This window comes from Tinamus guttatus, unplaced genomic scaffold, assembly GCF_059628265.1.
Source record: "Tinamus guttatus ecotype Peru unplaced genomic scaffold, ASM5962826v1 Tinamus_guttatus_pri_ptg000104l, whole genome shotgun sequence".
Classification (NCBI taxonomy): Eukaryota; Metazoa; Chordata; class Aves; order Tinamiformes; family Tinamidae; genus Tinamus; species Tinamus guttatus.
The window spans coordinates 2,108,244-2,123,174 of NW_028288638.1; the positions used below are offsets into that span (position 1 = coordinate 2,108,244).

Here is a 14,931-nt window from a genome sequence, read left to right on the forward strand (position 1 = left end):
CTGGCTGAAGTGAGGAAAAGGCTTATGGTTATTCTGGGTTACTAAAAACGCAACTATTTAAAGTTGTTATTCATTTGGCTGTAGGTGTGTGAACTGTAGCAGAGTGCTTGCCTATTTAATGCAAATATACTGCAGTTGGTGGAAAACAGTAAAATTCTATGCCATTGAGTCTACCACAGAGATAACTCATTAAGAAGCTAAATGCCTTTTTCAGCTACTCTAGGCTCAAATTTCTGCAGTTGTTCCCACTGCTTGCAGAAATTTCAAAAATCATGTCAGCTGGGATAAAAATAAATAATTCTGTTATGAAAATACCCTAAAATGGGGATTGAGGAATGAGTACCAACTAAGAACAGCTTCAAAAGATGACCCCAATAGAGCAGTAGCAGATCCCTGTAAGTATTCAGCTTTCAACTTTTACCTACAAGAATTTGCAGATCAATGGATATGTGTTTTTGGCAAGAATGTTCAGTAGATAAAAGTAATGAAGAAAATTCAGAAGAGCACTCTAAGGGAGAGATTCGCAAAAGTTGTTAGTACTAAAAGAGGTAATTGTTGCTCCTGAAAATACCAAATGGCACTTTCAGTACATGAATGTTTTTGCAAAATCTGGCCCTGATAGATCATAGACAATCTGCTGTATTGGCAGTTGAACGTTTACATTCATTTATTGAAATTATTGTTTTTACAGTCCATAGCTTCAGGGAGTTTTGTTTGTGATGGAAAACTTTGTCCTCCATAAATCTTTTACCAGATACGCCACTATACTCTCCTGAATTTATTGGGAAATATGACAGGTCTGCCTGTGCTAGTTATTTTTAAAACAAAATGTGTAACCCAGTGTCTTTTAAGTATCAACTATAACCAGCTAAGCTATAAAACCACCTTCCTGCTGTAGGTGCTCTGTCTATTTTAAGGTGTAAATAGAGGCCTGGGAGTCTTGGGACCTGTGTTCTGTTCTCAGTTCTTCCACAAGCAAGCCAACTTACAACTTGGTGCCCCAATTTCTTTATTTTTTCAGGAAGTGTAACAACATTTTCACATGGGTATTGTGAACAGACAGTAATCCAATCTTGTATAAAGTAATTCAAAGATTTTGGGTCGGGGCATGTATGTAGGGTACTTTAAAATAGACCACAGAATTAAGTGTTGATGCATGATTTGCTTCTACTTTTTTTTTTTTTTTAATGTTATCTTTAGCCAATCGCAAATGTGGATCAGGAGACCTTGACAGAGCTGGTGAAGCCCAGTATTGACTATGTGCGGCACAAAAAATTCCGGTCTGGGAATTACCCGTCATCACTGAGCAATGAAACGGACAGACTGGTTCACTGGTGCCACGGTGCCCCTGGAGTCATCCACATGCTCATGCAAGCTTATAAGGTGAATCGTTCTGTATATATAGACCTCTATTCTTATGCAGAGATCTGTGGATAGGCCTGTTAAGATTTGCCAGACTGCATTTTACATTTTTTCTCAGTCTAAACCTTCAAACAGAACGCTGGGGAAACCATCTGGAAATCCAAAATGCTTGTATAGGTATGTCTGTAAAACAGTGGGTAAAACTGTTTCTCAGGGTGTTAGCAGTTGCTAGAGTTCACTGTTTCTTGGAAAAGGGGTATGTACTTAAACACTCTGACACCGGAATCCTGGAGATCCTTGCTAAATAATCTCTTCCATAAATTACTCCATTATTAAGATCAAGTACTTGAGAACTTAATCCCAATGTCAGAACGAAGATTCCAGGCCCTGGCCAGGGGATAAATATAACCCCTGAGGTAGTACTAGCCTACTGTTTGCTCCTTTACATCCTTAACTAGGCGCCCTCCCTGTCTTATGTTGTGCACTTCTGATTTGCATGACGTTTGAAAATATACCATTTCATTACATTTATGTAAATTGATTCCTGCTTTTGATAGTCCTTCTTGGCAAATTCCCTGGTCAGCCTCTGGGTGGGCTGGTGAAAAGCAGGCTTGGATTGTGAAATAATTACTCTTGCTGCTACCTGAAATGTGAGCTGTAAACATGTTCCAGCACTGCCGAATGCAGCAGCAGTAACAGTTGCCTTCTCTTTGGAAGGTGACTTAACGCTACAGACTTTTTTTGATCTTGCTTGCCAGTATGATGCTCTCCCCAGCACAAAATGCTCTGCAGGAGATAAGAGGGAAAGGGCGAAGTTCTGTCTGGCAGTCTCCTTTCTGGTCTCTTTCTGTATTTAAGATGATGAGGCATTTGCTGCTTTTATTATACTCTTTAATCTGCTTGTGAAGAAGTGATAAGAAAAAAAAATTAGAGTGTGTTTTGTTGGTTGTGTTCCCAGTAGAGAGACTTGGGACAGCAGAAAGAAATGTTTGTCCTGGAAATCAAATGCAGTTGCTAAGCCTTCATCTTCATCAGCGTTATGTCTGAGGAGCTGGGATTAAAAGGCAAACCCTATTTAGAGAGGGACCTTATTTACACAAAACTTCTGGATTTAAGATCGTGCATGTTAATTGCTTGTATTATTTCATTAGAGTATCACTGCAGAGCTCTGAAGGGCTACATCTACAGCAGTGCATCAGTTGCTGTTCCTTTTTTTGGTCTTTTTGGTTGGTAGAGTGACTCAGGCAAAGGAGAGCAGGAAGTAGTCTTACAAAGGTGGAAGTGTGTGGTGCTGTTCAGCTAACTGCTCTTTTTATTTTCTACCCTCGATGGACGCTTCATGCTTTTAGGCTGTACTTCAGTTGCAGTACGTTTTACAACGTAGCCCAAACTGACTAGTGTCTCTACGTATCTGCAGTGCAAATACTAATCAAGGTAATGGAGTGCCGTTTTGGCAGAGGAAAGGGCGCCGTGCTACGCAGAGAGGCATTGCCAACATGGAATTAAAGGCTGGAGTGAGCAACTGGCTAGCACTGTCCAGAAACATCAGGAGAAAAGCCCTTCAGGACTGAATTTGGTGGCTGTTCTTCTGTGTTACATTTTCCTGGAGACAAGAATTACATTTCTGTAGCTTAAATCAAATGATAGCGTGGTTTGGGAATGGAGATGGCAAAAAAAAAAAAAAACACCCTTCAAATAGATTGTAGGGTGTAGAACTGAAGGTCCTGAAGTTGAGGGTTTTTTTGGGGGGGATCCCGATTTCAGAAACAAAAAAATCAGGAAGTTCATTTTCTTTGCAGAGAAAGGGGGAGAGAAAAAAAAATAGGAGGTGAAGAAAGGCATTTCTCTAATGGATAGATTATAAAAATTCAAAAAAAACAATCCACCTATATGATAAACCCCACTACAAACAGCAAAATATCACCTAGGTCTACCTTCCTTTCCTCTTTTTTTAGTACTTAATTTATATGCACTCTTCTGTTTGTTTATTTCTATTCCACAGACCTTTAAGGAGGATAAATACTTGAAAGATGCTATGGAGTGTAGTGATGTCATCTGGCAGAGGGGTTTACTGAGAAAAGGATACGGGATCTGCCACGGTACTGCTGGCAATGGCTACTCCTTCTTATCTCTCTACAACCTAACTCAGGACAAAAAGTACCTCTACAGAGCTTGCAAGGTAAGCTGTTCTGCCTCCCAACCAAGTCATCGCTTCCCTTCACACTCTGGTGCTTGTGTAGGCAGAATAAACAGTGATTCAAGTAGTTGTTGTGTGCTAGTTCTGGAACTGGCCTGTTGTGAGGCAGGGTGGAACAAGCGTGCCATCATGTGCCCCATAACACATGATGGGACTGTCATGCTTACACAGTGTACATGGGCAAGCCTGGGTTTTAGTATGTAGAATATTTGGGGGAAAAACCTGGTTTGCAACATTAAAAGGGAGAGAAACTGAACACATATTCAGAAAAAGAAAGTGGAGTTTGAAAAATAGTGTGTTTGAACAGTAGCAGATTAATTTATGTGGCCCTAATTATTCCATTGAGAGATGTGTTCCTGTCCTCAGCCCCTCAAGCAATACTATTGTAGTCTTTTGTAATTATTTGTTTGCAGACTACTGGCTGATTTGGCTCGCAGAACTCTGAGTTGCAGTTATTAGATTGCTCGCTGAGAGTTTTTTTTTTTTTCTCATTAATACAAATTGCAGAGAGACACTGTGAATTCTTCCAGCAGAAACTTCCAGGTTTTCCTCCTCAGCCCTGCCTGATGGGGAGCAAACAGTCCCCACCAAAGGAGGAGGTTTTCTCTGCCTCTGTTTCTGGATCTCCCAAGAACTTTCTTCAACTTAATGTGCTGATACTAGATTTCATATTGCTTATGGCTTGCAATATTTAGCTGTTTCATATCCCATACCTCTCTATTTAGCTGACAGCACAGTAGTGAATTTGAGTTGTTTCCAAGGGCACCTTTGGATGAGCTCTGGCCATGAGTACAACCACTGTGCTCTTTTCCACACCCTCCCTGGCCCCGTTAGTCAGCCAAGCTTTAAAAGCTTGCTGCTTGTCTCACCAGAAGCACCAAGTCAAGAGGGTGTCTGTATCTCTCTGTACAGATGTAGAACATAAGCAGCACTTAGGAGTGCTGCAGAGAGTGTGTGACTTGGTGCTACCTATGCAGCCAGCTCCTGCTGACATGGGAACAGTGGCACCAAGCATGTAGTGCTTGCAGCCTTTGGCACCGCTGTCAGCCTCTCCCTCATACGCTCCATTTTGATAATCTTTTGTGGCTCTGTGCAGTGTTTGCAGTTCCTCTTGGCATTGAGTTTCTTGCCTGTGAGAGCCTGTGAAGCCACAGCTTTGTCCGTAGGGATTCCCCACTTCCCTGGAGGTGACAGCCCTCACATTAGTGAGCACCTTCGGCCACCTTAGCTTGGATGGATCAGTTGGGGAAGCTTAGGTAAGCAAAGTAAGATTTCTGCCCTAATAGATAATGATCTTATCAGCACTTCCAAAATACATAAAACCATATAGAAAGATTATTTTGACTTTTTTTTTACTTTACCTTTGGTTTTTGTTTTCGTTCTACATCCACATAGTCATCACTTGCATACCCATCCTAGAAGAGCAGTGCAGCACTTGAGCAGGTTGCTCGGAGAGGTCTAGTATCCATCCTTGGATGTTTTCAAGGCTTGGCTAGAGAAAACTGTGCCTGACCTGATCTAGGGTAACACTAATAACCCTGCTTCAAGAAGCAGATTGAACTACATGACCTCAAGAGGTCCCTTCAAAACAACATTTTTACAATTTCTACCTGTTGCTAATATGATATGGCGGATTCATCTGCTCAGGTACTTCCTCACTGCATATGCTGAAGTGCAGTTCTTGTTTTCCATTACTGGAAAAGTTTGAGTATTTTCACAGTCCTTGAATTCTTGCAATTTCCCAGCTGACATTCAAGAATGAGCCTGAGCAAGAAGCGTGGGACAGGGAGAGCTAGACCTGCAGTTCTGCCTTACAAAGCTAGAGTAAAGAGAACATCGCCATCTGAAAGGCAAAGGAGGCAGAGACTCGAGTACATAACTGAAATCATGGTAAGAGGTGACAGCCTGGCCAGGCAAAGAGACCCTTTGCAGGAGGTGCCTGCCGTAACCATGAGTGGAAGTGCATTTGCAGTGAAGTCTGTATTTTAGCATCTCCACTTCTAGGCAACCTGCCTGGGAAAACACAGAGTTTCCATGGGCAGCCTGGACTCCGGGTAGCAGCCTCTGAGCCCCTTGCTGCTGTGTGTTTCCTGGTGAAACCACTGGTACATGGCATTTTGTGGGAAGGGCCTTTGTTATCTATGTATTTATTTTGAAACAGAACTTAGGAGGTCTGAAAGGCTGTTTCTAGATTGCAAGTGTGTTCAGCTGGGGTGACAAATGGTGGCAAACACTTTCTTGCTAGATGAGACCTATTTTTTCTTTTTTCTCCCCCCATTTATTAAATAAATTCGTATGGTTTACTGAATCTGTGAGAAGCTCAGAACTTTTAAGTGATGATGGTGCTTTCCCTCAGTAGCCTTGGGCAATTTTTTTAAAATTTCTGTAACAGTTCCCAGGCTGGCAATAATAATAAAAGCTGCAATAAGATGGGGATGTTGCAAGAATTAATTATAGTTTAGAAGCATGCCGTAAACATGTTCCTTCCTCACATACAAGAGAAGATTACACTGAAAATTAAACCTTGGTTGTAAGATGTATACCTGTGAGGGACCCCAAAATACTCTGTCATTTCTCAATAACAGTGCAGACTGCAATGTCTGTCTTTGTGGGCTTTTTTGGCCGTGTTTCCTCCAGCCATTCTCACACGCACACACCAACCAAAGGAAGAAATCCACCTCACAATAAACAAGTAAACCGGATGGAGCAGGGGGAATGGGGAATGATGCCAGCCTTTCTGCTGTTTGACAGATTTTGAAAGCTGGTTCTGGGATCGCTTTTGCATGTCAGGTAGAGCTGGAGCCCCCTCTAGTGAGCAGGACAAGGGAAAGGGGGAGAGTCCTCCCAGTTTTTGGCTTTGCATGCATCATGTACCTTTATCACAGCATTTTGAATAAGCAGGGATTTGCTTCCGAGCAGAGAAATGTAACAGGAACTTGTGGGGCCCCTATATGCTCTGGGGGCCCATAACAAAGAATGAGAATTGTTGCTATTAAATTGATCCAGATGTGGTTTGCAGCTGATGTTTGAGTGGTGTAGCTACTGCAGCAATGTTGATCAAGCAGAAAAAATACCCTGTTGACTTGTTTTCAAGTGGTATTTCATCTTCTGCAGCAAAATATTGAAAGCCATAATTGTCTAACTGTATTTATAATGATTTTTCATAAGGCTTGGGGGGAGAAAATAAATAAAGCTAAGTAATGGCGGCTGGAGATTTGATACTCAGAGTGGTGCATGGAAGTGCAAGAAAACAGAAATGCAGTTAACAAGTGTAAGCGCTGATTGCAGTGTTGTTTCTCTACTTTACACTGTTTGTACCCGTAAGTTAAAATGTTTTCCTGTACAAGTTTTCAAGCTCACATTTAACAATCTTAATTTAAAAGAAAAGAGAAAAAAAAAGAAAGGAGAAATAGCCCTTTTCTTTTACCAACTTTCCAGTTTGCTGAATGGTGTTTGGAGTATGGTGCACATGGATGTCGTATTCCTGACCGGCCTTATTCTCTCTTTGAAGGTAAGTGATGGTATTGGGTTATATGCACAAGAAAGGCAGCTTTGCTGTTACAGTGCATGCTGAGGAGCCGGGAGATCTTGGTGGGTGCCAGTACTGTTAAAAGAGGAAAGGTGGAAAACACTGCCACCACCACCTTTTTCTCCCCCCACCCAAAAAGAGCAGCATCCCACGCTTTCTTTCTGAATTGCGTTTGAGCAGTTTCCAGTGTAAAGTTAGTACCACAGTCCTGCCTGTGCTGCTACAGCCCCTCGGCTTAATGCAGGCAAAAAGCCTGGGGAGGACTGGGCAGGGTGCTGGTTTGCCACAACTGAACCTTCCTTGCTGCCATGCTCAAGCAAATAAAAGGTACTTTTAACATGAACCAAAATTGCTCTAGCAGAAAGGCATGCTAAGTTATTAAGGGATTTTCTATAAGTGTGAAGGTTGTAATGCTTTCCTAAATGCTTTCCTAGAGCTTTTTATTTTTTAGATGCAGTTTATTTTTAATCCCTGTCTTAAATCCTTACAATTTTGAAGTACAATAGCAAGGAAATATAGCCCAAGCAGGATTTAAAGTAGTCTGCTACTCTGTGAAGAGTGAACCTCGTGTGCCATCTACCACAAATACGTAAAATTACAGCAGACAAATAAGCCAAACCAATGAGTTAACACCAAAGAACGATAGCTCTGTGCATCCCTTCTAAATACAGATTTATTGTGTTAGTATTTGTAGGAGAGAAGTATAGTTACACTTGTTCCGAGGGATTCTTGCATGCATTTGTGGAAGCAAAAAGTGGACATGAAATTGGTAGGACAGAAGCTTTGAAATTTGTTAAGAATGCAGAGTAATGTCAGTAGTAGTCAGGACAGTTTGTGCCTTAATGGTGACTGCACAGATTTATATATGTATTATATATACATATATATATATATTTTAAGACTTTGAAGTTGTCTGTTTGACATTTTTTTTGATTGGCTTTGTAGCCAAAATTGTCCTTGAAGCTGTCCAGTTCTGCCCAGCTGTACATATGTGCACACTTTCACTGGGAGCTGCATCCCTTATGGGATTAAGCTGAAAGTTGTATGTCCTACTGTACACATTTCATTTGTGTTGGATACCTGCTTTTCGGGAGAGTCGGTGCTTCAGACAATAGAATATTAGCTTGTTTATAAAACTGAATTTGTAATTGTTGTATACAGGAGTTGGATGCAGCTGTATGCTGCCCTGCTGTAGGGTGCCACTGTCTTATGTCACCCTGAGAGTTTTATGAGTTGATGTTGCTATTAATGCTCCTTTTATGAATAGTGAATAAATGAATCAGTGTATCACGAAAGTAACAAAAGTTTCGCCTTTTTTTCTTTAACAGTGGGATCTCTTTGGTAGACCCTGAATAAGCAGGGTTTTAAGCAAGAGCTCCTCAAATTGTGCTAGACAGTCCAAACAGGATTCTTTTTTTCTTAACTAACTGAAGTGGCTCTGAGTTTGTACAACTGAAAATACAATAGCAGGGAGAACTTTTTTCTTGCCTTTGATCTTTTTAAGTGAAACTTACTTTCCTGGTCAAAATACAGGTGAGTTTGGCTTTGCAGTGGCCAATTCAGGCAATTGAGAAAGCTCACCAATTCATAAATTCAGAGAGCCAATTCAGAAAGCTCCAGCAAGGAGATGCTCCAATAGATGCCCCTTCCTTTGCTGTCGACTCTGCTATTTTTATGTCTGAGATGCACAAAAGAAATCTCTTTCTCATTATGTTTTAGGAATGGCTGGTGCTATTCACTTCCTCTCAGATATTTCAGTACCGGAGACTTCCCAGTTTCCAGCATTTGAACTTGGACCTCAAAGGAGGGAAAACAAAGTGGAACAAGATAGCTAAGGAATCATTTTGGAAGGAAACTATGCCAAAAGCAACGGGACTGCTTTGTGCCTCCGATACTGAAGCAACTTGATCCTGTCAGATGAATAAACCCCCTTTTCCCACTCCCCTCTGGCCCAAAGGACCATGAAATCACTAGAGCATGGACAAGAAGAAGCCACATTTAAGTTCTGTTAAAGTGACACCTTCACATGTAGGACAAGAGAAGTCGAGTTTGAACTTTCTCTTTTCTGTTACATTTGTTGTCTTTGGGTCTTTCACATGCTCTGCATGTTTATTGTTGTTGTCTGTTGGTATGATGTCTTTTGTTGTGAGCAAAAAGCTGTTCTCCATGTGATCTCGGTCCTGTCTCTTCACATGTGACTCAACAGCAGTGCTGCTTTCTGCAGGGTGGTTATCCACAGAGCTCTGCTTTATGCCAGACAGTTCAGTATAAGACCCTGCCTGATTTAATTGCTTCACTGGTTACTTTAAAAAGAGAAGAAAATCTTACTTATGTTCATGATTCTGCATTTTTCTGTGCAGCCTCTAAAAGCAGAGGCAGAGGAGAGCAGTGCTGTTTGAAGAAGTGGTATGAGGTCACCTCAGTTTTCAGGAATTTAAGGTTTGGAGGGACCTGTTGTTGTTGAGCAGAGCAGGAACAGCAAGTTATGCTTTTCCTCTGTTTATTTGGATTTGTAATAAATTCACCCTGTGTTACATGTACACAAGGAGGTAACAAAGGCAGTTGTTTCCCATGGCTGGTAACTCCAGATGACCGTTGCTCTTGAACCAGGGAGGTGATTTGTTCTGTTTCCCCTCTGCCCCATTGCTCTTAGCCCAGGTAGTGTGACAGGAGCAATAAACATCAGCTGCTCTTAAAGACTGCCGAAAAGTAAGGAACAATATGTACATTGTTGCTAGATATTGTGAGTAAAGTTTATGTCATCTCCAATTCAAAGCAAAAGAGAAAAAAATCCTTTGCCCTTGCTCTGAACTGTGCTGTTAGTCCTCTGCTTCTCGTAGCGTGGTGTTGGTCGTGTGAAATACTAGCTCTTCGTTCTACTGTCAAGGTATTACTTATTCTGCCTCCATGCTCTTGATTTGGGAGGAGTGGAACTTGAGAACATTTAGAGCATGTTTCTGTTTTCCATGTTGTAAGTACACTTACTATTTGAAAAAGGTAAGTGTGTGTAGTGTTCTCTTGCTTAGCTCTTGTCCTCTCCCAGCTCTCCCTGTGCTCTGTCAGTCCAGGTGCTTATTTTAATTGATAGCTAATATTGAGTATGAGTGTGACAGATGGCAGAGACTTGGTCTGACCTTTCAGGCGTGCGCTGGGATATATATGACCCAGGAGCCATCTGCTGAGCTCCAGTGTTTGCACTCAGGCTTGGAAATGCAGCGCGGCTCCTGCATAAATCTCTGAACAGCAGCAAGTGACTTCCTTGAACTTCACAATATGTGTTGCCAAATCCAGGTGGATGTTAATAAACTCCTGATGGAGCTCTGCTAGGCAATAACAACAGCGCCAGGGCAGGGACAGCTTAATGTCACCCTGTAGTGGTGTCGGACTAAAGCGGGGAGCAGCAGGAGGGGGTTTCCCACCGCTCTGGCAAAGGGCAGGAGATGAAGCTTCGCACCTGGCTTCACCTATATGGCCAAGCACAAGGGAAGAGCCCAAAAGGCTCCAGGAAGGAGGGGAGACTCATGGAAAGCAGCTGCGGAAAATGGGTCCAAGTCGTGAGGGAGGAAGTGAAGGGACCAGTGAGGAACTGATTCTGGGGTGCAGTTTGCAGCAGATACTGGCAGAGGCCATCTGTTTCATGTTCTTTTTTCCTTTCCTTTTTTAACAGGGAAGCATGGTCCCCTTGTGCCACGGGGGGACCTTTTCAGCACATCCCAAGTATGTGCTGTGCTGGCTGCATAACTAGGCAGGTCGATGGGGATTTCTTTCATTCAGTGATTATAGGCTTTCTTGACTGCCGAGCTTAAATGGCAGCTGTGGGAGGTAATTTTGGCTGGCAGGTGCCCAGTGAGAAGTAAAACTTTCTTGGCTGTTTAAAAAAAAGTTGGGTAGGTATATGTACACACTTAGATCAGCTTAAGCCTGAACAGATCTCTGAGGCACTTGAGTGCAGCAGTCAAAATAATGAGCAAGAGCTAATAATAACTATTAGCTCACTCTGTGTTGGGGCCGCCCTTCTGCTGTGATTAGGCCTGGCGCTGTTTTCCTCCAGAAAAGCATGTCGGAATGAAGCAAGACTGGAAACGAAATGCAGAAAGTTGAGACGTTCGGGATGGTGCATCCACCTCGTGTGCTTGGCGTGACTTCCCTCGAGACTCCTTCTCTGTGCTTGTGGCAGCTCTGTGATGTCCAGGTGGCCCGGTAAGAAGCGGATGTTGTGTGAAGGGGTGAAAACATGCATTTCACCTACGCCTTTGAAAATGTTGTTTTCAGAAAGCACATGAAGCTAAAAATGGAGATCTTTTTTGGGGGGCAGAAAAAGAGGGAGAAAATGCTGATGTTTTTGTTCTTTGGCTTTCTTAGTAAAGATCAAACTATGTGGTGGCAATTTGTCTTAAAACACTCTTTGCTGTTTTCCTTCCTTGCGTGCTGCACCACAGCCGTAGCTGTTCACTGCTGCACCAGCTGAAGCACCCCCTGCTTTCCAAGGCTTGCAGGAGGCATCAGCGTGAGCGAGCTCCTGGGCACATGGCTCTGGCTTGCGGTTTTTTAACCTGTGAGCTGTTTGTGCTACGTGAGAGCAAGGACTCGAGCCAGAAGAGCTGCTGTTTTGAATGCCCTGTGTGCTTCTGGATGGAGGCAGAACTCCAGCGTGCTGCTTTCCTGGTATTAAGTGATTAGGCCTGGTACCACACATGGTATGTTAGATAGTGGAGCCTTTCTTTGTTTCCGCTTGCCAAGGTGCTTTAGCCACAACTTCTTGGATATATGCTTACAGAACCAAGACATCTGTGCTGGGAGGTGGTGATTTATTTATTTATTTTTTTAAGTAGGGAACAAAGAGTAATAGTTGCTTTGTGCTTTGCATATTTGAGCACTTTGTAGAAAAACACAGCCCTAGCTGTTTATTTTTGCAGCAGTGTAAGCTGTCACAGTGCTTGAAAGAAACAAAAGAAAGAGAAAAAGCAACACGGAAAACACAGCAGCTTGTCCTGATGCTGTCTTTTCTGAAGTGGTAATGAAGTGCTGGAGCAGCTGCCAGGTGGTGGCTGTAGGAGCCCCACGCAGAAGTGCCAGGGATGGTGCTGTCCCTGTACGGGCCCAGCTGATTATTCGTCCCTCTCGTTACTGGGCTGGAAGCCGCTGCCTTGGAGTGCAGGTGAATTGAGCCCTTCCTCTGCAAGGGCTGGGGCAATCGTTTACAGGCTATTTTTTCCCCTTTGTATTTCTCGTTTGCGTGGATGTAAATCAGACAAATTAAGTATAATGCAAAGGCTGCTCAGGGCACTAGGGGGAGATTACAGATGGAGCAGGTTCCAATGTGGCTCACACATGGTCCTTCCACAGCAGGGATGTGTGGAGCATAAAGCAGAAACAAAAACAAGGGGAAAATACTCTCAAAGCCACCTAAAAGCAGCACGTGGGCCAGCCAGAGGTTCATGGTCACGGGAGACCCTCTGTGCCCTTGTGTGTTCACCACTGCCTGCGCCCAACGACTCCTCATGTGCTCCCTGCTTCCCTGTGAGGCTGCCCATGCCCGGCCTCTCCTCATGCACTCCCTGCCTTTGTGTGAGGCTGCTTCTGCACTGCTGCTCCTCACCCGCTCCCCGTGAGGCTCCGTATGAGGCTGCCCTTGTCCTGACGCTCCTCATGCGCTCCCTGCACAGCTCGGTGTGAGGCTGCCTGTGATGCTCTGTGTGAGACTGAGCATGCCTAGCTGCTCCTTATCTGCTCCCTGCCTCCCTGTGAGGCTGCACATGCCTGGCTGCTCCTTATCTGCTCCCTCTGAGGCTCTGTCTGCATGTGCCTGGCAGCTCCTCACCCGGACCCTGCTTCTCTGGGAGGCTGTGTGTACTCGGGCACAGCTCACACACTCTTGGACTCCCTGTGAGGCTGCGTGTGTCCAACTGCTCCTCACACCCTCCCTGCCTCCGTGTGACAATGCCTAGGCCTGGTGCCTACTCATGTGTTCCCTCTGAGGCTCTGTGTGAGGATGCCCATGCCCAGCCACTCTCCATATGATCCCGGTGAGAGGGATATGCTTGGCAGCTCCTCACCCCTTCCCTGCCTCCGTTTGAGGCTGCCCATGCCCGGCAGCTCCTCACGCCCTCCCTGCCTCCGTATGAAGCTGCACATGCCTAGTCACTCCTCACGTCCTGTCTGCCTCCATGTGAGGCTATGTGTGCCTAGGTGCTCATCACGTGCTCTTTGCCTCTGTGTGAGGCTGCATTCACCTGACTGCTCCTAACCCACTCCCTGCCCCCATGTGAGGCTACTTGTGTCCGGCTGCTTGTCACCTGCTCTGTGCCTCCCTCTGAGGCTGCTGTGCCCAGCCACTCCTCACCCATTCCCTGCCCTCCTGGGAGGCTGCCTGGGCCCGGCCACTCTTAACTTGTTCCCTACTCCTGTGTGAGGTTGCCAGTGCCTGGCTGCTCCTTACCCTCCCTGACTCTGTGTGAGGCTGCACATGCCTGGCTGCTCTCACCCACTCCCTGCCTCCCTGTGAGGCTTCTTGTCCCCTGCTGCTTCTCACCTGCTCCTTGCCCCACTGTGAGGCAGCCTGTGCTCAGCTGCTGCTCACCAACTCCCTGCCTCATATGGAGTCTCACTCCTCTGAGGTTCCATATGAGCCTGCCCATGCCTATCCACTCCTCACATTCTCCCTCTTTGTGAGGCTGCCTGTGCCTGGTGGCTCCTAACTCCCTCCTTGCTTCCATGTGAGGCTGCCTGTGCCCCACCGCTCGTCACGAGCTCCCTGCCTCTATGGGAGGCTGCCTGTGCCCAGCCGCTTCCCACCTGCTTCCTTCCTCCTTGTGAGGCTGCCCTTGTTTGACCGCTCCTCATCCGGTCCCTGCCTCTCTGTGAGGCTCCCCTTGTCTGGCCGCTCCTCACTGGCTCCTCGCCTCTGAGTGAGGCTGCCTGTGCTCACCTGCGCCTCATCTGCTCCTTGTGAGGCTCTGTGTGAAGCTGCCCATGCCCGTCCACTCCATCTGCTCCCTGCCTCTCTGGGTGAGGCTGCACATGCCTGGCCGCTCCTTACAAGCTCCCTGCCTCCCTGTGAGGCTTCCCGCACTCACTGGCCTCAGTCTTGTGGTGAAGGGAGTGGAGGGAGGCAGTGCCTGTCTGGCCACCTCGCTCCCAGGTGCCCGCCTGAGGCAGAATTGACAGAGCTGCTTTTGCCCAGAGGAACATGCGCAGAGCAGGGAGGAGGCTCCCTGTGATTGTCTCAGGCCTATACCCTTCATGCAGCTGATCCCAAACACCTCGCAAGAGGTTTGGACATCAGTAGTTGGCAATCACCTCTCATGGGTCTGAATTAGCTGAAATCATAGAATCTTTAAGGTTGGAAGGGACCTCTAGAGATCATCTGGTCCAACCCCTCTACTCCAGCAGGGACACCTAGAGCATGAGGCACAGGGTGGCATCCAGGTGGGTTTGGAAGATCTGCGGAGGAGACTCCACAGCCTCTCTGGGCTCTGTCATCCTCACAGTAAAGAAGTTCTTCCTCATATGAAGGTGGAACTTCCTGTGTTTCAACTTAGCCCTGTTACCCATTGCCCTGCCACTGGCAACCACTGAAAAGAGGCCAGCCCCATCTTCCTCACTCCCTCGCTTAAGATACTTATAAACACTGATCAGATCCCCTCTCAGCCTTCTCTCTTCTTCAGGCTGAACAGGCGCAGCTCTCTCAGCCTTTCCTCACAGGGCAGATGTTCCAGGCCCCTGATCATCCTTATAGCCCTGCACTGGACTCCCTCCAGTAGCTCCACATCCCTCTTGTACTGTGGAGCCCAGAACTGGACACAGTGCTCCAGATGTGGCCTCACCAGGGCTGAGTAGAAGG

General features: G+C 45.5%; 1 protein-coding gene across 1 annotated transcript in view; it reads left to right on the forward strand.

Moving 5' to 3' along the window:
• The window catches only part of LANCL2 (LanC like glutathione S-transferase 2), a 28,690-nt gene extending 18,330 nt beyond the window's left edge, over positions 1 to 10,360 (forward strand). The window contains exons 6-9 of the mRNA XM_088520864.1: positions 1,201 to 1,383; positions 3,365 to 3,541; positions 6,998 to 7,070; positions 8,808 to 10,360. Coding sequence (XP_088376990.1) covers positions 1,201 to 1,383; positions 3,365 to 3,541; positions 6,998 to 7,070; positions 8,808 to 8,923 — 549 coding nt within the window. The 3' untranslated portion in view covers positions 8,924 to 10,360. The remainder of the gene's footprint in view (positions 1 to 1,200; positions 1,384 to 3,364; positions 3,542 to 6,997; positions 7,071 to 8,807) is intronic.
• Positions 10,361 to 14,931: the final 4,571 nt, after the last annotated feature.